The sequence below is a fragment of the Ursus arctos genome, unplaced genomic scaffold, assembly GCF_023065955.2.
Source record: "Ursus arctos isolate Adak ecotype North America unplaced genomic scaffold, UrsArc2.0 scaffold_9, whole genome shotgun sequence".
Lineage (NCBI taxonomy): Eukaryota > Metazoa > Chordata > Mammalia > Carnivora > Ursidae > Ursus > Ursus arctos.
The window spans coordinates 59,311,222-59,337,916 of NW_026623111.1; the positions used below are offsets into that span (position 1 = coordinate 59,311,222).

General features: G+C 36.5%; 1 protein-coding gene across 2 annotated transcripts in view; it reads right to left on the minus strand.

Annotated features, from left to right (window-relative positions):
- Positions 1-727: 727 nt before the first annotated feature.
- The window catches only part of CCNI (cyclin I), a 32,492-nt gene continuing 6,524 nt past the window's right edge, over positions 728-26,695 (minus strand). The window contains exons 1-6 of one of the 2 annotated variants that reach the window (XM_057309825.1): positions 25,301-25,456; positions 12,851-12,979; positions 9,462-9,536; positions 9,166-9,306; positions 8,661-8,891; positions 728-2,332 (exon numbers count right to left, since the gene is read on the minus strand). In XM_057309825.1, the coding sequence (XP_057165808.1) occupies positions 1,883-2,332; positions 8,661-8,891; positions 9,166-9,306; positions 9,462-9,536; positions 12,851-12,979; positions 25,301-25,414 (1,140 nt within the window). In that variant the 5' untranslated portion in view covers positions 25,415-25,456 and the 3' untranslated portion in view covers positions 728-1,882. Of the gene's footprint in view, positions 2,333-8,660; positions 8,892-9,165; positions 9,307-9,461; positions 9,537-12,850; positions 12,980-25,300; positions 25,457-26,695 lie in introns of those variants that run through there. The other variant, XM_026509916.4, reaches the window with a different exon arrangement.

The window sequence follows — 26,695 nt, forward strand, 5'->3', positions numbered from 1 at the left end:
TCTTAATTCCCTCAACGGTGGAAATGTTAAGCTCCGTCTCGTCAGCTGGGCCGAGTGAATAGCTAAGCTCTAGCTAGCTTCCTTCTAGCCAAAGGCTGTGTCAGGAACATTGCCAACAAATCGGTTTTATCTTTTTATTGGCATTGGGGAGCACTCCCCCTTCTCAGTCCCCCCCAACTAATAACTCATTTGTAGAAAAGATACTCAGTTCTCCACAGATAAGTTTATACCGTCTTGCAAACTGAATGAAAATTACTTAGCTGCTTCACTGTAGTCTGATCTTTGAGTCGGGGGATGCACTTTTTCTGTTAAATTGAAGATTAGAGAGTAATTTATGCCCGACCATAAAGTTTATTCCCTTGCCTTTGTGGAGGCTTCATGGAATGACAGGCTTTCTAAGCGTCAGGAGACACCAGACAACTACCCATAAAGCACAAGTTTCCAAATCTTGGAATAGTCGGTGATGCGATGCCAAGACTGGCCTGCTCTCACCTCACAGTGTTCCCATCAGATGAAAATTTACTATCTGGAAGGTGAGAGAAGGACACAAAAGAAAAATTCTTACGTCAAAACCTACATCCCTCAGTCACACTTAAATCCCCTTTTTATGTTCTTTTCTGTGAGCATGTATTTGGGATTTTTATCATTGCTGTAGTTGCGACAGCAGTGTCTGGCAATCAGGAACTTGTACCACTCTGCAAGCAGAAAAAAGTTAAAGATACAAAGGTTAAGGACAACTTTTATTGCTACCAGAGGCTTTTCTCATCAGTACACGGTTCTGACTGCAATACCTTCTCCAGACTGCACAGTGAGCTCAGCATCCGGAAGTCACGGAGAGAAATACAGGTAGGGTGAATAACTTCCATCAAGAAAATACTAATAGCTTAACGTAAATCTTGGGTACTGAATTCAGTTATTACATGTTACAGACCCCAATCATAGAGCTGCCCCAACATCTAGACAGTCTCTCCTACTGATTATAGTGAGTGAAAACCGATCAGTTACCAAAAAAAAAAAAAAAAAAAAAAAAAAAACCATAAAAACAAAAAAACCGAAGCCTTAGTTGTTACATGTTTCTTTGGTGAGCACCTGGATATATTAACTTTATCACAAAGTCTTTTATACAAATGTCAAAAATGCTTTCAACAAATCTAAGAGTGTCCTAATTACATGCCACTTTTAAGCTCCAATTTAAGATAAACAAAAATGAAAACAGTAATTTTGTTTCCAAACTCCAGGAATTGAAATGAGACAAATACAGAATCAATGTGGTAATGCCAGTCCTTTTTCTATTACCACCTCTCATTCATATGGGGTAATTCTGAAGTACCCTTTTCAGAGTCATTTGAATCATGGATTAAACATGGCTGTCACTGAAATAATTTATTCACTAAATTGCTAAAAAATGATTTTAAGGGTTTCGTAATCAGTGGCAGTCAGGCTATAGATCCACATGCATAAAGTTCATTACGTACTCAATAAAGCAGCAAGCAAAAACGAGGAGAATTAAATCAGGATGCTGCAGACAGGGTGTGCCAGCTATGGATTTTGGAACTTGAAAAAAACAACAAATATGAATTTTTGAGATGGGTCAATCTCCATTACATTTTAGCAGAGAAAAGGATGGAACTGACAAAGACTACTAAAGTTTTTTTTTACTTTAAAAAAATTTGGATCTTTTGAATTTTACACTCTTTTTGGTCTTTAAATGGTTAGATAATGTTGATTATAATTTGCCACACAAGTAAATGGGGTATTTTTCTGGCTCACTTCAAATCGGCCTGATAGGGTAATACACCTTTATCGAGCCCTTCCCGGTTTTCCCATGTTCCCATTCCCAGAGTAGTCTACCTCAGTTTGCACTTAAAGGTAACACTTGAAGCTACATGACAGAAACTGGCTGCAAAGGTGGACAAGGGGATGCATGTCCCTCTTGCCTTGATAAATCAGTGCCACATACAGAACCCACATTTTCGGAAGCATTATCTTCATTATAGAGCCGTTTGATTCCATCATAGAAGTCATCCACTTCCATTTCCTCTACTTTGCGTTTAGCAGAGGTATGCTTGCACCCACTGGCAGCGGGGAGATGGTGGTAGAAGGCCGCTCCACCCCTGACTGGCACTTCTGGTTTGCTGTTGTCCTTGGAGAAATCTAATTCTGGGCCTGGGACAGAGGAGGGATGTAATCTGAACACTCCTTTGTCACAGGTCACCAGGGTGTGCTTGAGGGGACGGTAGACGTAAACGGAATTGAGAGGCAGGGAAGACTGCAGAGAAGAAAGGTGATGCGCCACCAGCTCCCGGCAGTGGATCAGCTGGGAACTATCCATCTGGGTCAGGAGGGGAGAAAAACCACAAAGTTGATCATGTAATTATTAATGTAGACTCCTCTGTCATTTTGCTGGCCACTTCCCCTCTCTGTGCCCTCTGTCTTCCGCAGCTTTCTTTTCTCTCCCCATACCTTCTACCTGCACCTCATCTATCCCTCCGGCCTACGCATCATCTTAGGAAATGTGTCCAAATCTGTACTTCTAATGTCAGACTCTTTGGAGCTTAAGTTCTGTATGTGCAATTATATGCTGAACATCTTCATGAAAACAAACTATTCTCTTTTGTTCATTGTATATATCCAACATCTACGTTTGTTCAGTCTATTCCCTCTATCTAGAAGACCTTTCACCTCACCCTCTTTGCCTCTTCTAATCTCTTCATGAAGACAAAGGAACAGATAAACACAAAATTCGTTAACAATTTAGGGAAAAATCTAGAGGCATGAAAAAATTGAAGGGATGGGGAAGATCATCTGGCTAAAAATTTAAAACAATTTATTTTGTTTTTAAAACAGCAAATCGGAACTTTTGATAAATTATATTTTTGTGGAAAATAGCACGCTTGAGCAATGTTAACAAATGTTTTTAATTTGGAGGTTTCACTAATTCCTTCTTATCCTTCAGGGTAGTTCAGGTATCCCATCTGAAGCTACTCTTGATTCCCCCTGGCCCCTACACCCAAGTTCCAGGGTCATCTGTTTCTATTTCAACCTGTCATCATACACCACATTGTATTAAAATAATCTAACTTAACCATTTAGATTTTCCTTTATAGACTATAAGCTCCCAAAAGGCAGGCATTATATCGTATTCATCTTTATTCCCCAAGTTTCTTTTCTCGCACAATGACTACGTAAGGAAGGCTTTCAAAATCTTACCTGTGGTAAAGAGTACAATTACTCCTTAGTCTCTGTCTCTCCTACTTGCCCTATAATTATAGCTCTAAAGTCATCTTCCTCTAGCAACATACATTTCTCCCCCATTCAAATATTTCAGTGGCACCCCAAAGCCTACCAGAAATAAGCTAACCTCTTTAGCTTGGTATAAGGCTCTCCACAATCTGACCCCAACCCTTTTCAGGCTTATTTCCCGGCACATCCCAAACTGTGCTCTCCATTTCTGCCAAACAGGCCTGCTCTCTCTGTTCGGTGCAAGTCTTGTCCTTTCTTACTCTACTCCTGCTCATCCTATTTCTACCTGTTGAAACTGTATTACCTATTCCTTCCAGGTCTGGCTAAATGCCACCATCTCCAGGAAGCCTACTTAGACTATTAACCACCAGGGATCACTTTCCAGTCTTGTGTATTTTATAAGTATTTTTGGACATTTCTTAACCACATCTTATTCATACCCTATACCACCTACACCACACCGCTTGACTGTTGGCAATACCACAGAGAAAATAAAGGAAAATAGCATGATCCCAAGAACGAACACATTTGGTCACAAGACTGTTTTTATCTCTAAAAATATTCATTACTTGTTACCCAGGAAAAGTATCAGTGGAAAGAAGAATGGAAGGCAGTTGTTATCATCACAAGTACAAATGTTAAAATGCCTAAAATTATCAGAAAAAATACATGAAAATGACCATTTTTAATTTCTACGATTTGGTTCACTGATTTTTTTCCTTACTTGAAAGATCCTAGATAACACCCTAAGGGTAAAATACTACTAGCCAGTCTTAGAATTTCTTTTTTTCCCTTAAAAGAATTCATAATACTTAAAGATAGTCCCCAACTATTAAGCTTACAACTGTAGGCGAGGGCTTATCACGTCCCAGGGATGCAGACAACCTGAGCCACGCTAGAAACAGTGGAACAAAAAACACAGTGGAGGGGATGGGGCTTTAAAGTTCTTTAGGGAGATAGGTACCCTTGTCAGTATTTCAAGAAGCCTAAAAAAGGGAGGTAAGAGAAATGAAAGAAATTGAGAAGTGAAAAAAAAGGCTACAGTATAAAAATTATTTCTGAAAAGTACCTACTTTAACAAACTGTTCCTTAGCAAATGACTAATAGAGGCATAGAAAAGTAAAAATATCATGAATTTTTTTTTTTTTTAAGATTTTATTTGGCAGAGAGAGACACAGCGAGAGAGAGAACACAAGCAGGGGGAGAGGGAGAAGCAGGCTTCCCACTGAGCAGGGAGCCTGATGCGGGGCTCGATCCCAGGAGCCTGGGATCATGACCTGGGCAGAAGGCAGACGCTTAACGACTGAGCCACCCAGGTGCCCCTATCATGACTATTCTAATGCCTTGGTCTTTGGGCATAATACCACAGCAGAATCCTACAAAGTAGAGTTCACACAGATGGTAATGGTTTGAAAAAAGACATACATTTCAAGTAAGAGGAAGACTGAACTACTACAATCTTTCTCTGTGCAAAAGTTAACAGAAAGTTATACAGTTGGCCCCTGAACAACATAGGGTAGGGGCACCAACTCCCACAGTTGAAAATCTGCATCTAATTTTCAACTCCCCAAAAACTTTACTAATAACCTACTGTTGACCTTATAAACAGTCGAGTAACACATACTTTGTATGTTATATGTATTATATACTTAGAGTAAAGCTGAAGAAAAGAGAATGTTAAGGAAATCATAAGGAAGAGTAAACCCACTTACAGCAGGGTACTATACAGTGCAGTTCAAACCTGTGCTGTTCAAGAGTCAACTCTATGTTAGAAAATAACAGAGCAAGAAAATCAACACCATCTATATGAACTCTATTTCCATCCAGCTAAATCCTTTGTCCAAAATAAAACTTCAAAAGAAAATTCCTTCTATTACCTGAAGTTGTTAAGTAAACAAATCGAGTACGACCCTTGTTGAGATCCAGTGGAGGAAACAAAATAAGCACATAAACTGGAATTACCACAACCTCAGACACCAGACAACAAGTCCTCTAATGAAACTAAATGAACTCATTCTAACTGCGGGATGTTAAGACTATCTCCCCAAATTTCAAATAATGGTAACCATTTTTAAGTAACACTTGCTAGAAAAACAAACACAACTGTAATGTAGCTCGCCAAGGAAGGCGGGGCAGAAAGCACAGGAAGTTTGCAGGGCAGACATCCAGATGGGTTACTGACAGGCAGGGGGCACAGAAGAGCAGGACATACACGACAGGTTCCGATGGCCCCAGGTAAGACAAACAGCACAAAGCACTGAACACACCTGCTGCAGCAGTCTGACCTTCGGCACCCTCAAGAACTGGGGGACCCTGGTGGGGGAAGACCTGCTTCTCTAAGTCCCCACTCTAGTTGGAAACTACGCTACAGCTGAGAACATCTACTTTGACAATTGTCTAGCTAGGGATTCGGGAAACCACCACATTCAGTCAGTAGAATTAACATCCTGAGGTTCTCGAAGTGGGTCACACTAGTCAGAAAGAGGAGGATGTGAGTATAGCTACAGAGGTAGAGAAGGAAAGAAGGGATAAGAGAAAGAGGGGTGGCCATCCCAGAACAGTGACCAACAGGCAGCGCAGGAGCGAAGAGGAGCAGGGGTGCGCAACTAGGAGCGAAGTCTGCCTTTCAAACCAGGAACACTCACTGTACTTGGTCTGCAGTCCGGGGGGAACAAAGGCAGAGCCAGTGATAGTGGCCCCCTTGCAGCATGCAATATCCGTGATGGACACTGGTAGTCCTCTCAAACCAGGACACTAGGGAACACGTCAGAAGTAATTCTGGCATGATCTCACCAATAATGTTGCAAAAATTTCCTGAACTAAAACCAAGAATCCAGGAGGAATATCTGATATTATATGACCTTATCACACATCTAATTACAAAGACATTAGACCTGGTATTCCTACTAAACACAGGTGAACTGAGCGGAGATGGCACTGAGCCTTAAAGAATCAGGATCTATCAGGCTTGGGTCACGTACGTCGGCGATCAGTCCCAGGTGGTTTTGGGGAACTGTTAAGACCAAGTCCCAAAGTCTGTGATACTGTTTTTAACTACCTTCTCCATTATAATTTGAATACTACATGGGGCAGAGGCCTTTTTCCATTTTTTACAATCACTGTACCCCAGTGCCTAGATCATAGATTTTTCAATAAATTTTCAATAAATGTTTCTCTCATATAAGAGAACTGAACACTGGTTTTCAAACTATGTCCAAACAGCTTGCAGAAGGGAAGAGGCCATGTGGATTAAGACTGTGCCCAATAGGTCTCTGCCCCAAATATATTAGAAAGTATTACTTTCCTAACTTTGAATTCTGGGATTGTGTGTGTACAAGATTTTGCTGGAGTCAAGGGAAGGATTCTAGTTCTAAAAGAAACTCTGAAAACCACCAAACTAAATCTTTAAGGTGTGTATGGGAAAGCACTGGTTCTCTACTAAGCAGTCCAGTGTGTCTGAGAAAGTCCCAAGTTCCCTGAACTGCAGTTTTAAAATAAAGAGGAGTTGAATGAAATGATTTCTAAGGAGATTCCTTCAAATTTGAAGTCTGTAATACTCCTTCAATAAGAAGGGAACAAATTTCAGTGAACATTCTTCTTACAGCACCAAAACACCAGAAGACTAATGAAAGAGAATAAGCATATTCTCCGGTATTTTTTTTAGTAGAGAACAAGCTCTCAAAGCTACCGAATACAAATGCTATTTACAACAGTCGTTATTTATGCTTCAAAGTCTGTCCTTTCTTTGTGAGAGGAACCCTTCATATAGAAAATTTTCTCCGTACTGGCTTTGGGAATAGACACAGAGACCAAGTCAGAGCATTTAAACAGGTCAGTTGTTCCAATAAAATAATGCAAAATGAAATGTAGAGGTTTTCTCTTAATATCCCTTCCCCCACTTCCACAGTCTCATGTAAATGATTAATATTCAACTTCACTTAACAACACTATAGGTAGGAATGTAAATTTCCTGTGCCACACTATTGTTATATGGTGGTTTATGATAATTTCTAAAAATTCTCACTAAATAGCAACTATCTCCTAGAATTTATTTTCACTATAGCATTTATTTCAGTGGAAGTACTTCTCAATTATAACAATCTAAGATATGCTATTAAAAAAAAGTATCTCCCTTGTAAAGGAGAAACAGCCTGTGTTACAACCAACATCCTAAGCCTGTCCCGGGGATGTACAACAAGCCGAGCCACGCTAAAAACAGGGGAACAAAGCACACAGAAGAGGAATGGGCCTCTAGCTAATATATTGCTCTGATCATATCAGCCTTTTTATGAAAAAGACCCTCAATCTTTCTCTGCTCACAGACTAGGGTCTGAAATTCTCAGAGCTGAGAGGCAGTACTGAGGTACTTACATGTCTGCTAACTTGTACAGTTCGTATCTATGAGATATCTTATAACACACCAAATTTAAGTATTATTCGATTTTTCTTTTATAGTACTCTAATTTTTTAAGTTCAGTAACTGCAGCTCTTTGCCAAAATTAGTTCTTTATTTTATTATAAAATGTAATTACTTAAGCTCAGAATTTAAGTCTTTTCTCTAAATAAAATCCGATAAAATAAATCAGAATAACTGTTACCAAATAATAAATAGGGATGTATAAAAGGTAAGTACATTCATAAGTCTTTTACAGACTCAGTTGGCAGAGGAGTATGTATGGTCTGCAGCAGATGTAAACTTTTAATTTCTATTTGGTGACATGATTAGAACCAAAAAGCTTATTCAAAGTAGTTGCTAACATACAGCACATTTACTAACTTTCCATTTGAGTGAGAATTTTCTCCATTAAAACTCCTGCATTTTATATAGATAGTTGATAAAAAAATTTAACTGGCCTATAACATTTTATGCCAATTTGCAGATAGAAGTAATGGAATAATCTTAGGCAATAATAGGAACTACCAGGACAAAACCTCTTTCAAAAAGACAGCTTCTACCTGCCAAAGTCTAGTACAAATACTTCACTTTCTAGCCAACAATAAATTCTTTGCTTGTCTAAAAAGCAACTTCTTGCCATTTACGTTTTAAATTTATCTTTTAGAAAATAAGTGAAACATAGAAAGAAGTACTATGATGAAACCTACAAATGTAGCTAGGAAGGTTCTTAGTACAAAACTAAAGGACAATGTATTATATACAGAATCTTGTTAATTCTTCAAGATTCTTTAAGAAAGATTTTAAGTAACCTAGAAGAAGGGCTGAAAAGCAAGAAAATACTATCTAAGCTTCAGAAGAGAAAAAAGTTCACCTAACCCGTAAGTTTAAAGTGTGTATTACTTCACTCTTGTCTCTTCAAAGTGGTTTGCCATTACAAGATTAGATGTCTCTTAGTTTTATAATCATCTAATAACCCCCAGTAAGAGATGAACTTAAAATGAACACTTGCTTTGACACCTACCTGTGCTTTCTGAAGCAGTTCAATTGTAAGAGGAAGCCAATCAGGAATAAGTTTCTCCATTTCCAAACTAACCATGGCCAGAGCAAGCATGGATCCTTTGAATTGTAGAAATTGGTTGCAGGCCATACAGTGAAGGAGTTGCTTGGTAAGGACTGCCAAATGTTGAGATGGGCTCAGTTTGGGCAAACTGAAAAGTAACTGAGGCCTAGTTGACACTGCAATGGCATGGAACTGAAAAAAAAAAAAAAAATCACAAGAACATCATACTAGTTTTACTTAAAGTTTTAGGTAAATTATGTACAGAAATTGATGTAACCTCAGGTATTACTCAATTTCTTAAGTTTTTAATTTTAGCTTCATGAAATTTGATATAGTATAATATCCTAATTTCTAATTTTTCTTTTTCTAAAAATCACAACAAAACAAATGAGTAGGCAGTCTACTTTTCTAAGTTACTAAGACTACATATTCCAATAGGAAACTAAGAGACATTAGGTATATTTACAATGTGAAGAAAATCCAATGGTGTAGCTGTGTGAAGATCCCAATTCAACTTATCCAGAATAATTCTCTCCATCCTCAGAATTTCAGATGAAGAACATCCACAGAAACTGTCTCTTGCCAACACCTTCAGTACTGGAATTCTCTGTCCAAAGCAAAGCGCAATGGGGCAGAGTGAAGAGGAGAGAAAAAAAATAAACTAATTTTCAATTTTTGTTCTGGTAAACAGAAAGCAAGTTAATAAATGGAGAGAAATTTTCAAGAAAGAGACATAACTAATTTTTAAAGGAAAATATTTACCTCATCCTCCTCAACAGTCTTGGCAGCTAGGAAAAAGCAGCTGATTGCAATACAACTCAAGTATTTTGGATGGGCCTAAAATTTTGAAGAGGGAAAAAAGCAACTTCAGTGTTTTTCAAACAGTTAAAAGAGTTTATTTTTAAAAACTAGATATGCACGTGAGACAAGTATGCACAAAATTCTAAGGAATAATTAATATGATTCCCACCTACTGCTTTCTAAGACCAGGGCTAACTTTTAACTTCGCAACCTTAGCCATAATTATATTCTATGAAAATACTAAGATATTACGTTGTTAAAAGTTCAACCAATGCTAGTTAGCCAAAGCTAAATTTCTATCTAGCAGAGAAGAACTTAATTTTAGAAGATAATTTATTTAATAAATAAAATTCCAAAAATTAAAAATATATTTGTACTTGTGTGTATTCTGTAAGCTAGTTTTACTCTCTTTACCTCTTATATCAGTAATATTAACATACTAGATGTTAGGGGAATTAAAGAGAAAGAAGACAATATTAAAAAAAAAAGACTATAAACCTATCCCAGATGCTTTAAAAAAAAAACAAAACTAAAGGGTATTAACGGGGAAGCAGAAGTTTTCTAATTGTATAACAAGTATATATTCAAGTTCCATGGTGAGAATGAAAGGCTCCTACATTCATACGGAATCAATTAGTAGGGGGAAAAAACTTTCTAAAGGGTTTGACATGCATAGGAGAGGGCTTGAATTTGCCTGTTTTCCTTGTCTATGGTAAGGTAGAACGACTTTCTACCTTATTAACAAAATAAGGGTTTGCCAAACCCAGCATCAGAATCCAGTTTTAAATAACCAGAACGATTAAGTCCAATTACATTGAATGATACAGAGGTAAGTTACATAACACAAAGAAAACCTGTTTTGATATTTATTTTATATTTAAATATTACATTCCTGTGAAATTGGGGAAACCTTCTGATGATGGCCTGATGTGGCCTTGATTAGCTAACTTATTTAATAAACACACCAGTGACATTGCCTCAGTGTAAGTGGCATACTGTCTAGGAACTTCTAGTTCTCTGCCTACATGAAAAATAAATGCTGGTTCAAAACTATCAATATTTTTATTTAATCATTATTATTAATCAGACATTATGGGTCAGAAAGCACTTCCAAAAATACCGTCATGTCTATTATGTCTCAGAAGTTAGGGACAACACAAGTGATACAGGAAGTGAAGGCAGATCTTGTAGCTAAGACAGTTTTCCAGGATCCCTTATTTCCCCAAGTGTACAACAGGTCAAATCCTTGAGATAATCAGAGTTCACTACAAAGAAGAGCCCAACAGTTAACAGCTCAAGGTAGGTAATGCAACTCCTAAATCAAAGGCACCAATAAATTTTATAGTAAAAAGAATCCCAATAGCAAGTGTGATTTTTTTTTAAACAAAGAGTGGTTCTAATTCCTGGATGTACATCAGAGTCGCCTGTGCAGTTTGTTTTTGCTTCTTTAAATACAGACATCCAGCTCTTACCAACTAGAGATTCAGATTCAGTAGCTCTGGGACGGGGCTCAGGGTCCATACTTCTAAAGAGCTACATAGCACTTACTTCTGCACACTTAGGATTGAGGCTCTATTCACTGCTGCAGCCTTGTATGGTCTGCTTTAAGTTCCTTTATTTAAACTATGAATACATTTTAGGTTAATTGTTTCAGTATAGATTAACCAACCATCTAAGTGAGAGAATCTGATGCTAATAACATGACAGGACTCATTAAATAGAAAATATGAAAAAAATGAGATACTTGGCATTCTCTAACTGATCCAGAAACTTCCCCAAATCTGTTTAAAATGTTTAATAATAAGGTAAGAATCTTTTCTATGACAGAAGCTACAATAAGGTCATTAATAATTTGTGAGGAACATAAAAACCAAGAAAGGACACTAAGCTTAAACTCATCTTTCTCTGCAAAAGGGAGGTTAGCTATAGTAGGAGGATGGAAGAAGGGACTTGATAGTGAGATAAAAGTAGACATGTCAGTGAATTAAGAAGTTGTGGTCCATATATACAATGGAATATTACTCAGCTATCAGAAAGAACGAATTCTCAACATTTGCTGCAACATGGACGACACTGGAGGAGATAATGCTAAGTGAAATAAGTCAAGCAGAGAAAGACAATTATATGATTTCTCTCATCTATGGAACATAAGAACTAGGAAGATCGGTAGGGGAAGAAAGGGACAAAGAAAGGGGGGTAATCAGAAGGGGGAATGAAGCATGAGAGACTATGGACTATGAGAAACAAACTGAGGGCCTCAGAGGGGAGAGGGGTGGGGGAATGGGATAGGCTGGTGATGGGTAGTAAGGAGGGCACGTATTGCATGGTGCACTGGGTGTTATAGACAACTAATGAATCATCGAACTTTACATCGGAAACCGGGGATGTACTGTATGGTGACTAACATAATATAATAAAAAAACATTAAAAAAAAAAAAGTAGACATGTCAGATAACCTAAATTACAGGCAATTAGTATCACTATAATTAAGGGTTCTTTAAGTCTTTTAAGAATACAAGTATGAAACATAAAAAGATAACTGAGTGGCCATCCAAATTCTTCCACACCATAATTCTTTGACTTCTATTTATCGTACTTAATAAAAAAGAGTACAGTATCCTTAGCATTGAATTCACAGTTTCCCCAGCTTACATATTCCTAGGCGTACAAATGACAGCAAATGAACTGCTTTTCTACTTCTTCATGCCTTGCCATTAAATAAATGCTAACTTTCTGATTTAAATCCATTCAGGGCCTACTATGACTAATTTCACATAATACAACCAATGATATATCATACCAACTGAGACAATATAAAACTTATTCATGTATTTTTGCATGCTTTCATTCAACAAAAATATACCAAACTTATTTTATGCTCGGTTCATCTTATTATACTCCAAATGTATGCCTCTATAAAGTATTTATATATTTTCAAAACACAACACAGTATAGTCAATAAGTAGTGACAGAAAAAAATGTGTAACAGGCTTATACTTTTCTAGTCTAGTTCACCAATAGCATCTCGTACACCAATGTGTTAAAAGATGACTAAACATTCTGTTGGTGATATACGGTTTGTATTAAAATCAGGAAATCAAAAACTTCATAGGTTAAGTATAATTATGTTATGAATATCGGTAGCAAAAAGAAAATGACAGAATACAATTTCTAAAAATTTACAGCAATAATAGAAAACATCATGCCTTCTTATAGAGACATTGATCATGTCCAAGTTTTTTCACTCCTTCTCACTTTCTAGAATGTTTACTAATTGCCCCTGCTTTAGCATAAAAACACTCAAATGCTCAAACACGAGGTTGTGTGTAAGTGGATCCTAAAATACTTACCTTTACAGTAGCTAAAAACCTGTCCAAAAGACTGCTGGCCAGAGCAAATGTTTCTGGGTAAAGGTTGAACTGGTACTTGAGTTTGGCCAGCCACTGAATCACTTCATCTCTCTGGGATGGAGAAACATTCTACAAGGGAACAATTAAAATAAAAATAAAAATAAACAAGTGAAGTTCCAAGTTATCATCAAGAATGAATGCTCTCTTAAAAGGTTAGCATATGCTATGGAATACGTTTATATGTTAAAATATGTTTTTAAGTTTACTTAAAATCTATCAAACTTAAGATGAATGAAGTTTTATAAAACATTATGTACTGGTCACAGCAATTTATCAATATCCAATATTCCCTTACTGTTTATGAAATAAAATCTTCACAATGTCATCTCACCATATACCTATATTTTAATTAAACTAAGGTGTTCAGGGAATGTAACACTTTAAAAGTTAGGTAACACTTATCAACTGACAGTAGTTTTGGAATTAAGTTTTCCAATTCTAGAGAATAAGAAAAAATAGTGAATTTCTTTCTAAGGCAGCAAATAGCCATTAAACCATCTTAGGAAATGTAAATGGAGTATGGTAATAGAATGACTGCCCATTAAAAACAAAATTAAAGTCAACAGGAATAAGTTAAAGATATCAGGGACAACAGATGAATTACACATTTAAAGATAATGGAAGAATACTGAAGGGGAAATTCACCTAATTTACCAATGGAGATATTATTATACAAACATATAACATTATTGCTTCCTACATATTAAACTGCTGAGTACAGGCTTAATTTTCAGAAGGTACACACTTTAAAGCAATAATGATTTAGCTATCTTTACTCTTGAGTTTTGCAGGCACCTTAAAAAAATACAAAATAAAACTAACCTAATAATAATCTACACTTATAATAAATGAAACAGATTCATGAGAACTACTTTCACCAGGTAAACACAACAGAGTACAGAAATGACTCTGTGATTAGTGGAAAAAAGTATTTTCAATAAAAGGGTTCCAGACAAATAAAGGTTTAATCTAAGCACTGCATCTTTGTAATTACAATCATTTTAGACAGAAATCCTTTAAAAAATATTTTTTATCTCATTCCTCAGAAAGTAGAGAGACCATAGCTTAAACCTCTCTCCTGATTACTCTGGGTCAATTTTATGAAATTAATTCTTGTATCACAGAGAGATACATTAAGAGCTATGAAAGCAGGGTGGGCCGTATATCTTAATAATGTATCCCCTCAAAGAGATATTTCAGTTGGAATTTCTTCTCTCATTCCTCTTGGCTTTCTTTAGTGTTGTGAGAAATACATGATTTAGTGCTCATTCTAATCTCTGCCATTGCACTGGCAAGCTAATTCCGCATTTTTTTGTCCAATTCCTCTGTCACATTTCACTTTGGCACAACATACTTAGGTGTTTCTTAGTGTTGGCCAAACCAACTAATCACACATATCATTTTTACATCGAGATCTAAACTCAGTTATAACTGGTATTTCAGAAGGTTAACTGCCACATATCCACATTATAGTCAATTCCTTTTGTCAAATACTGACCCTAGACGACTGCGCAAGAAATACTGACAAGAAATTGAGATAAAAATGGCTTACAACCTCTCACATTAACATCTCACCACCAAGCTGGTGTTAAAACTATGAATAAACTGAAAACATCTGACAATCAAAAGATTTAATTCAGTTCATATTAATAATAAATATTCAGTGTCCATCATAGGATAGGTCCTGGGAATACAAAGATGAATAAAAAACTCCGTTTAAACTTCTAAAGTCTCAAGATGAGGCAAACGATCAGAAAATGTCAATCAACTATGTTTAGTGTAAAAGAGAGGTATGCACAGGGTGCTAAGGGAACACACTGAAAAGGCACTTGGTCCCACGTGGAAGTAGAATGAAAGCTTCTTATAAGAGATAGCAACGAACTTGTATCTTAAAAGTTAAAAAGTGAGAAGAGGATGTGATCATTTTAAAGACATGAAAAAGAGCGTTTTTTAAGCCTGTGAACTTTAATGCATAGGAATGATGTCAACCTGGAGGAAATAACTTATTGTCAAGCTCTTCTGACTTGCAAATAAAATCAAGGTGGGTGAAAAAGAATGCTAGAAACAGATACTCGGAGAATCAGTGGTGTAATTCCATTGACCAAAAAGAAACACAGGCAGTTCACAAAACTGAAGCTGTGCGCTTGATAGGTTCTGGGTGCAGAGAGTAGCAAGGGAATTTATGTCCTGCACAGACTACTGTCCAACATGACAGAGGAAATTGGAGTTAGGCTATTAGAGCCAGGAGCTGAATTCTCTCTCTCACAAACAGCCGGGAAAAGGTGGCAAAACATTATCGTCTGGAGCTCCGGCTTCTTGAGAAAGATGAGAGGAAGCAGACACAAACTGACGACTAGATCCTAAGTCAGAGCTGTTAGCATGGTCATTGGTTCTACAATACATCATTTCCCACAGAGCCCTGAACTGCTACCTTAAAATCTAGTTCTGGACTAGGGGCTCCTAAAGGTGCCTGGGAATGAAGTGAAGGCAGTTACAATACTTCTTAATGGAGAGGGTTAAGACAAATTAAGAGAAATTATATTCCTACCAACACGAGCTTTTATCTAAAATGCCAAACAAATAGAAAAGTAATGTTAAGCAAGCCTTCCAAACAACTCAATGATAAGGAAATACATTTGCACAAGGAGAAATAGATGGTGATAGAATCTGATGAAACTGGGGAGGCTTGAGGGAGGTGAAAGAAAAATGATCCAGAGTACCAATGAGGAACAAAAACACCATTAATTCCACCTTCAGCTCAGAGATCCATACAATGGGGATAGAGGAGAAAAAGATCGCTAAATGACAAATTATATATAATGTGCCTATTTGGTGTTTCACACTAAACAGATAACAAACATATACTTGTAAGAAGTGCCACAAAAGGGGCGCCTGGGTAGCGCAGTCGTTAAAGCGTCTGCCTTCGGCTCAGGGCGTGATCCCGGGGTTCCGGGATCGAGTCCCACATAGGGCTCCTCCGCTAGGAGCCTGCTTCTTCCTCTCTCACTCGCCTGTTGTGTTCCCTCTCTCGCTGGCTGTCTCTCTGTCACATAAATAAATAAAATCTTAAAAAAAAAAAAAAAAAAAAAAGAAGTGCCACAAAAGATGGACATAATATGCTATAAGAGTACGTAACACAGAGAACACAGATACACAGAGATTTCCATATCATGGTTATAACTAAATGATCCATCTTATAGAAATCACATAGAATGCAAAAGGCACTCAACTACTAGTTTTGTTCTTTCCCACTTCTAAAAATACCTGATGCTCTAATGATGCCAGAAAAAAACAAATTTACAAAATACTACATACAAATAATTATTTTAAACCAATTATAATACAACTAGTTATGAAAGAGATCATGACAAATCTTTGGACCTTATACCTTATATTAAAATATGGGAATAGGACCAAGAAAGCATTCCTGCATGGATAGTATTATCATCACTCGTCAAAATTAATAACAGCAGCAGCAGCAACAAAAAACCCCCCACAAAAGGTTAACAGTTTAAGACTCACTCTTAGGGAAGTCATACTAAGATCACTTTTTCAAATCAATTCAAACATGTACTAAACAGTAATATTATCAGGATAGCTTTACAAAAGTTAAGTTCCCTGTCTTAAGTGATCCGTTTCAGAAGGAAGGTCGGGAGGAAGAAAAGAAAGCAGAACTGCCTGGCCCCCCTAGACAGTACTTCCTGGTCAAGGAATCTGTTTTCTTTTACATGGATTCCTCAAATAGGGTTAAGCCAGCTCAGTAAGTTGAACAACTAACTAATCCTTAAGAGAATTTAGAATGGATTGATCCAACCTGGTAAAACACAGGGTTTTATATTCCACACACCACTATTCTGATCATTAAAAAACAAATCCTCTCCAGCTTTAAATTCTAAAAGGCTCACCATTACCTAAAAGAACATCCCCCAGGCGCGGCATACAAATCCCTATGACCTACCTCTCCAGCCTCACTCACTTTCCATCACTTTCTGCCTTAAAATTCATACTGTAAGAGTAGTACTTGTATTTATGGTCCTTCCTTGCTCCTGCTATGCTATTTTATTGCATCACTTCTCCTCTGTTCACACTGTTCCCTCTGGTCGGTACACACCCCCCTCTCTTTTACCTACCTTATTATTTATCCTTCAAGAGCTATTTCAATGGTCACTCCTCACCACACTTTTCCTAATAACTCTAGTTGGGCTAAGTACCTTCCTGTGCTCCCACAGCCTCTCTTGTCACACCTGTAAAGTTCAACATTTTAAAAGAAATTACATTTCTGCTTTCGGCTATGATAGAGTAGGTAGCAACCTACACTCCAGCTGAGAACTAGAAAAGCTATTTATTAACCACCACCACCACCACCACCACCACCACCACCATCACCACCATCACCTGTTCTGAAGTATTCAAATCTACCTAGGACAACCAGGCTTTGCAGAACCAAGATTCTGGAAAAGAGGTACAAGTATCCCGATTTCAAAAGTCCGTGTTTGTCACTTAGCTTTTACTAAAAACCTACCTTAGTACCTGAAAAAATCCAAAGGTTTTCATTTTTACGAAAAAAGGCAAAAAGTAAAAGTAGCATTCAGCATTCATTTTGCAGCAGGCTGTTACAGAGACAGCGGCACACCCAGAGCAGCAAACTGGTACTCCCCCATCTCCTTCCCCCAGCCCATACTCAGCGCCTCAGCCATCAAGCTTTGAACTGTGTCTGTGAGCACCAGGGCTTTATCTTGACTTATTCTGCCCATCTGTTAGCAAGATATGTCCTAAGGTATCAGAAAAACCAGGGGCACCTGGGTGGCACAGTGGTTAAGCGTCCGCCTTCGGCTCAGGGCGTGATCCCGGCGTTATGGGATCGAGCCCCACATCAGGCTCCTCCGCTATGAGCCTGCTTCTTCCTCTCCCACTCCCCCTGCTTGTGTTCCCTCTCTCACTGGCTGTCTCTATCTCTGTCAAATAAATAAATAAAATCTTAAAAAAAAAGAAGAAAAACCAAAGAGAGGGTCTGGGAACACTCAGAAAATTTCCCTTATAAATTAATGGTAATTGCTTCTTTGCTTTACACCATTTCAGCTTACAAAAGTTTTCACAGGAATGCTCTACTTTCAAATACTGGGGGAAACCTGTAACAAGAGGAGTCAATATTCTGTAGTAGCTTTTCCTTCAGGGCATCTGCCCATCCTCTTGAGTATGGCAAGAGGCTGAGAGTATGGGCAAAGAAACCAACAGAGCTTCTGAGACTTTATAGGGCTAGAGACAAAATTCTGAGACTTGAGGAGCCAAGTGAGGAGAGGAAGGGTCAGAGAACTGAATGTGACACTCAGCTTAATCTCGGAATGGAATTTTCTGAATGAAATTCTGAAGTTGGAAAGGACAGGGATGTAAGAAGCTAAGCAAAAGCCCCTGAAAAGCAAGAATGAATTCAGCACCCTTCAGCAGCCTCCCAAGTTCTCAGGTGGAATCCTTGACTACACTCTAGGAGGTGGGGCACACCAGAGGCAGATGAAGCCGTACCCACCTGCAGCCCAGACTTCAATCAGCACCATCCCTCACTGGGTTAAAGTGATTAATCTTCTACTCAGTCACCCACCAAAGGGAAGACTGAACCCTTCCGCAGCATGATAACATCTAGAACCTTTATAATTTTTCATAATGTTCAGCATTCAATTAACAATTACTGGGCATGTTAGATTAGTATAATGCTAAGAAAATAAGCCAGTCAGAGAAAGAGAAATACCATGTGATTTCACTCATGTGGAATTTAAGAAACAAAACAAATGAACAAAGGGGGAAAAAATCAGACACAAACCAAGAAACAAGACTCTTAATATAGAGAACCGATGGTCACCAGGGGGAGGCTGGTGGGGAGATGGGTAAAACAGGTGACGGGGATTAAGAGCACACTTATGATGAGCAGTAAGGAACAGAATTGCTGAATCGCTATATTGTACACCTGAATCTAATACTGTAAATTACCTATACTGGAATTAAAATTAACCTATTAAAAATATTAACCAGGCATGACAAAAGAACTAAGTAACCAAAAATGAAGAGAAAAAAGAAAGGGATAGCAACAAAAAGACCTAGATCTTTGAATTACCAGAAAAGGACTTAATATACAATAGAGGAAAAGTAGGAAAAGAGATGAAAAGATGAAGAATTTCACTAGAGAAATGATACCTATTAAAAAAATCTAAGAGGAAATTCTAGAACCGAAAAATATAGTAACTGAAATTAAGAACACAATATGTGGCTCCAACAACAAATCAGACACGGTTGGACAACTATGCTTTGAGGAAAACTTAGTTTTAAATTTGTATATTAAAATATAAGAACGGGGCGCTTGCGTGGCTCAGTCGGTTAAGCATCTGCCTTCGGCTCAGGTCATGATCCCAGGGTCCTGGGACTGAGCCCCAGGTCAGGGTCTCTGCTCAGTGGGGAACCTGCTTCTCCTTCTCTCTCTTCCTCTGCCTCTCCTTCCCCCCGCCCCCAGCTTGTGCTCTCACTCACTCTCTCGATAAATAAATAAAATCTTAAAAAAATAAAATAAAATACAAGAACAAGTGGAAAATCAATTATTTAAGCATCGACCTCAAAATAAAAAACAGCAAATTACACAAAGTAAACAGAGGCAGATAATGAAAATATGAACAAAACTTAAAAAGAAAACAAATGTACGATAGGGAAAATCAACAGAACTAAAAGACTAATCGACAGACCTATAGAAAGACTGAAAGAAAGCACAAATCACCAACAAAGAAAATGAAAAACGCAACATCACTATGAACCTTCTTGATGTTAAAAAGGTATTATAAATAACTTTACACAAATAATTTGACAATTTAGATGAAATAAATTCCTTGAAAAACACAATTTACCAAAACTGAAATAAGATTTAAATGAAGATCTGATTAATCTCACATTTACCAAAGAAAATGAATTATTAAAATACTTTCCCACAAATAAATCTGCAGGCTCCCAGTGGAACCTTCCTACACTTAAGAAAGAAATGACAACCCAAACAAACTGAGAGTATTTTTAAAAAAGCAGGAACATTACCTAATTCATTTTACAAAGCCAGAATACTTTATTATGAAAACCCGACAATCTCACCCATGAACATAAATGCAAAAATCCTAAGCAAAATGTTAACAAAATCCAATGATGTAAAAAAAATTTAACACCTATTTATAAAAAAATCTCTTGACAAACTAAGGCAGATAATCTTCTTAATCTGATAAAGATGATCTAAGAAATATATAAAAAATATTATACTTAATGGTGACATACTGAAAACTTTCCCCTCAAACTAAAACTGAGACAAGTTACCATCATTTATATTCAATGGGGTTCTGGAGGACCTAGCTAATTCTGTAAAACAAGAAAAATAAAAAGTATTAAGAACTGGATAGGAAGAAATAAAACCATGATTATTCACAGTTAACATGTCTATGTATAATATACAGAAAATCCAAAAGACTCTGGAAGTGAATTTAATATAGTCAATATATAAAAATCTATTTTATTTCCATATACCAGTTTACAGGAACAACATATTAAAAAAAAGAAAAATCTAAAATACCATTTGTAATAGCCTCAACAAAACTCAAATATCTAGGAATAAGCCTAAACTGCCAAATATTATTAAATGAAACTGAAGACTGGGGCTCCTAGGTGGCTCAGTTAAGTGTCTGACTTGATTTTGGCTCAGGTCTCGATCTTGGGGTTGTGGGATCAAGCCCCACATTGGGCTCCAAACTCAGTGGGGAGACTGCTTGTCCCTCTCCCTCTCCCCTTCCTCTCTCTAATAAATAAATAAAAATCTTACAAAAACAAAAAAAAGACACTGAAGACCAACTTTGAAGAGAATGGAGAAATATTCGATGTTCACGAATTGGAAAACTATTATAAACATGTCAATTCTCCCCAAATTGACAGATTCAATAATCCCATTTTTTTTAATTGACAAGTATATTTTAAAATATATATGGAAGAGCAAAGGGCTAAGAATAGCAAAGACAATCTCAAAAAAAAAAAAAAAAAAACACGAAGCTTACACCACCAAACACTTATTATAATGCTGTAATAATTATGGCAGTGCAGTATTTATAGAGCAGCAAATGGGCCAATGACAAAAGAGGCAAGAAAGAGATGCACAAATACATTCACAGGTTTACAGTAGTCACTTGATTTATAACAAAAGTGCAGGGAAGTGGGGAAAAGTGTCTTTTTAATAAATGGTGCTGGTTCTCTATATGGAATAAAATGATTGGTCTCCTACTTCACAACATACCCCCCCCCCAAAAAAAATCCCAACTGGAATGTAGATCTAAATGTGAAGGGTAAAACAACTCTCCAGAAGAAAACGCAAGAGAATATCTCCATTACATTGGAATAGACAAACATTTCTTTAAAAAAGGGAAAAAATTTTGATAACTTGGTCATTAAAAATAAAGAGCTTCTATTAATCAAAGGTCAACACAAAGAGAGTTGAAGACATCTGTAATACATAGTCTGCAAAAGGAAGAACTCTAATAAAACAATAAACAACAAAAAAAGACAACTCAGTAGAAACCCAGATGAAAATCTGAATAGACATTTCACCAAAAAGTAAATCTAATGGCCAAAAAACACATGAAAAGCTGAACTTCATTAGTTATTAAAGAAAAGCAAATTAAACCCAATGTGATACTATAATACACTTACCAGAATAAGTAAAATGAAAAGACAAGACAATCCCAAGGGGTGACAAGGATGTTGAGCAATTTAGGATTCTCATACTCTGCTAGAAGGGGTAAAAAAACAAAACAAAACAAAAAACCCCACAAAAAACATGACATAATAGTGGTATAACAACTCTGGAACAATTGGTGGTTAACTACTAAAACTGATCTACACATTATTCTAGCTTCTAGCAATTCCATCCCTAAAAATATATTCCAAAAAACATGCACATATGTTCACTGAGATGTGCACGAGAAGGTGACACTAATGACCATCAACAGAAGAGATAAATTCAAAGAATTATACATGGCAATGAGAATAAATTAATTACAGCTGTACACTTACGATCTTTGTACTTTCCTGTAAATTATACTTCAAGAAACTGTTTAAGGAAAAGAAAAAAGAGAAACCAATCTGCAGGGTAAATAGATTTATTTATTTACCAAATCCACAGATTATACGAGAATGACAGAGAGTCAACAATCATAATTTTAAAGCTAGAAAACAGGTAAGAATCAACAATTTTAAATTTAATAAGAATAAATAACACCATACCTAGGTCAAAAACTAAAAAGTACATCTAGCACAAAGGAAACTTTGCTTAAAACTAGAGAAAACAAGGTTTTAAAAACAAGTTCAGTAAGCCAATATGACACTGCTGCCAAAACAATAATAAAATTTAGGGCTACTTTAACAAAATTATTAAGCCAAAATAAAGTGAGGTAATAATTTCATTTCACTGCTCATTAACGACTACAAATGAAATGTCACAACTTGAGAAACACACTAAAAGCGCATATCTAGAAAAAGAAAATCTGGGGTAGTAAAAGAGAAATCTTGTCAAATAACGGTTAAAAAACAAGGGATGTTCAATCAGGAAAAGAGAGGACTTTGTGGGCTTACCACATCTTTGAGTAGATAAAGGGCTACCATCTAAAAGAAGAAATAGATTTATTCTGTATTGCTCCAGTGGACAAAACTAGAACTATTAAGTGGCCACTAGAAAGAAGCAGTTTTCAGGTTCGATTTAGGAAAATCTTTCCAATAATTTATAGTTTTCCCACAGTAGAATGGACAAAGTATCCAAACCAGAGAATCACTTACCAGAGATGTTAGAAAGAGAACTTTTCTACTGTGTGGTTAGAGTAAATCAGTGTCTCCCAAACCTAATGCATATTAATAAAACTATGAAGCTTTTCAAAATACAAATTTCCACAACTGCTACCACAAGCCCAACAGGTCCGGATGAGGCCTGGAATCTCTGTAAGGAGCCTCCTGGGTGATTCTGATGCACTTAGCAGCCCAGTGGCTCGAGATCCTATATTCAGAAATTACGTAATTACATGGCCTTTAAGATTCCTTGGAGTTTCAAAATTCTAATGAAAACCATTTTAACAGCTTGAAGTAGTTTTATCTTTTCATACCAAAAGCACTTTAGCAAAATAGAGAATATCTGAAAATGCATGTCACTTTGTCCAGTCTTCAATTTTTTCTCCCAAACTGATGTAACAAAATTATTGTGTACTTCAAAGTACTATTATTATATAAAAGAACTTCTCTAACCTGGACTAATTATAAAGAAATGATAATGTTCATTTAACTGATATTTACTGGAAGCCTATCATATGCCAGTAAACAAAAATGACACAACCCAACCCCAAGGGAACTCACAATCGAACCGTCAGGAAATTATAATATTGTGTGCTATCATACAGGAAGTACAGAGTGCTGTGGGAGCGCACAGAGGGGAGTGATTGGTATATAATATTCTTGTATGACCACTCTGTCCTAAACCTAAGGATAGGGGATGCAAATTAAAAGAGAACTGTGAGAGAACGATGCAGAGGTAGAGCTTAGGTGGAGAAAGAAAAAGAAACTGAAGGAAAGCAGCCTAACAGAAACCTTTAAAATATTTTATTTTTCCATTTTTACCAGCATTTTAAAAAATATTGGAAAAGCTGGAAAAGTACGTTTATGGCTTAACGACAAGACTGTGTTTTTTTCTGCAAGGAATTAAGGAGGGAAATCATGGTAAGAAGCAATAGTAGAAAGAAAAATAGAAAAGCCAGTCTCTGAGACTGGCAGAAGGAAATAAAGAAATTAGGACTAGACAAGCGTCCTTGGGGGTTACTTTAGCAAGCAGCTTGAGCTCCTACAGCTCTTTACGCTCATCCCAGTCTTATCCCCTATGAAGTATCCCCATCAGAACAAGCCCACCCACATTTATAAGAATTAACTTTGGCTTTTACTTGATATTACTAAAGGCAAATCCTTAAGTAGTTCCCTAAGAGAAGTCCTAATACTGTTCTATTCTCTGGTATTACCTCAGTAATACTTATTAAATCACCTACAGAAATAGGCCAGATTAAGTGATAATATAGCAATATACTACAATCTGGGTAGAATATCACCTTCAAAGACCATGCTGTAAAGGAATACCATCACTGGTTACGTGCTGACTCAAGGAGACAGCGGAAGAGAGAAACGGTTCTAAAGCCAGCTGTATTAAAGCTTTGAGGCTTACCAGAATGTCAGAACATAAGGGTAGGAATTTCTGTTTTTCTCACTGATGTATCCCCCATGCTTAGAAGTGCTAAGAATGTAGCAGATACTTAATGAACATTTACTGAATGACTGAATTCCCAAATAATCTAAAAAAATCACACAAACACACAAAAATAAAAATTGAAAAAGTATAATGGAAAGAGAACCACCTCAAGTTCAAATTATACCTCTACTACTTATTAAAGTCTTAACAAAGTGGGACTATTACCTACTTCAAAGGATATAATAGGATAATAAACGTGATAGCATATGTAAATGCTCCTAGCTTAAAAGATATTCACTCAGGTTAACTAATTTTCAGTCTGCTAAATGACAAATAAGTAATAGTAAATGCAAAACATATCTCTTCAGCTTGTGAGAAAGAATGACAGAAGTAGGTTAGTAGGAAATGCACACAGATTTCAATAACCTATGAACAAAAGTTAACCTAAACCAAAAGAGGAACTTAGATAATTTGCTATTCATTTACCTACAAATCAAAAATCAAAATTTTCTTGGCCACTATTCTTTATCCCAAGCACAGTGCTAGGTACCAGGGATAAAAAGAGCATATACAATAAGCTTTGGGAGTGCATGAACTTCATAGTTATTTGTCAAAAATAACACTGATAGGATTATATGATAGAAGCATAAAAATTTCGAAAGGAAAGGCATATAGCTAACAGTAACTTGAGAGGTAAGCTGCCTATCCCCCCAGAAATGTCCAACATTAGCATTACCTTAGTAGCTTACTTGAACTCCTTATAAATAGTCAAGAAAGACAAAACAATTTTTCGTCTTCTAAAGATAATTTCAGCTTCCCTAGCTAACTATATACCTAGAAATAAAGAAAGCTTACTACTGTTAGTACTGGACTACAAAGAGAATATATTTATCCTTCCTAAAGCTGTAACTCAGATAACAAAATAAGCAAAAAAACCCAAAAAATTCATTTTTGTTCTGTTGCAGAATAAATCAAGGAGAGGTTTCTCAAAGAAAAGAGCATATCCTTTAATGGTAGATATCTCTCCAATGCAGCGTCAAGATACCACTATATGACAGCACACGTATTTCTAAAAGAAGTCATCTATCTAGAGTGACGAGAAAAATCATTACCTGATTTGTAGGCATTTTCGGCACATTCACCTTCCACATCTGGGCTTCCCTAGAGATTGCCTTTTCCAACAGGAAAGACAGTCTCTGGTTTTCCAAAGGCCCTGGAAACTTCATGATATCCTTTGGATCTGCGTGCCTCCCAGCTTGATGTAGCTACCTATAAAATCAAATATAAAACAATGCTTCTTCTCTAATTATAAAATACGCCTAGCACTGTATAAATATGTTGGTTCTTATTAAGCAATTCATAAAACAAAATAAAAATGTTATGAGGCAGTATAGATTTTATAGCTCTTTAAAACATCACATATTAAAATGTTACAATAATCAGTTACCTAAACATATTCACTTTAAATTTGAAACTCAGTTGTAAAGAGAATAAAAATATGGCCATATAATTGATAGAACATACAGACTCTGATGAAAATATATTATTGCATTCCAAATTGTGTCAACAAATTTTAAATCGTGGCCCTTTTATACTAGTAATTCTTAATAGTTGTCTCAAATATTCTCCTTAAAAATCTAATCAGATAAGGGTTACTAACCTTTTTCTTCATTAAAGAATTACATCCAGTATATTAAATCCCATCCATTCCCATATAATCAGTATGAAACCATTCCCCTTAAGTATAAAATCATCTTTGTGTTTCCACTATATAGTGTACACTGGCTACACATATGGCTATTTATATTAGAATTGAATAAAGTTAAAATGTAATTCCTCAGTCACACTAGCTCCATTTCAAATGCTCAATAGCCACATGTGGTTAGTGGATAGTGCATCAGATAGAAATGTTCTATCGCTACAGAAAGTTCTACTGGAGAGTGTTGATCTAGAAAACTCAACAATCAGGTGATTGGCCCTCTAAAATGAACAAGCCTAAGAGCAACAGCAGATCAGTGCAGTGCAACTGAAGGTCCAAGAGAGATGTCTTAAGGTTTGAAAAAAAAAGGAAAGAAAAGAAACTAGAGATTTGAGAGATACAACCATGTGTAGAAGTTGAAGATCTGACAAGACTCAACTAGATGTGACGAAAGCTAAGGAACTGAAAAGGTAATTAACTTCAGAAAAAAAGATTAGGCAAGAAGGTAAATGTAATAATATGCCACAACATTTACATAGCAATAATAATGAAAACACTGAATAGGGACTTTAACAGATAAAACTGGACTGGGAAGATGGGAGATGTTAGAAGGTAGAATGAGCACTACATCTTTACATGTCACAGTAGGCAAACCATAAATAACATCTAAAACTGAAATATCAAAAAACAGTAGGGCAAGTTATTTGAACGTATGATCTTAATAAGAGAAACAAATAAGCATGCAGAGGTTAACCTGTGAGAAAAGGTTACAAAATCCAACAACAGGAGAATGCTGTTCATTATAAAC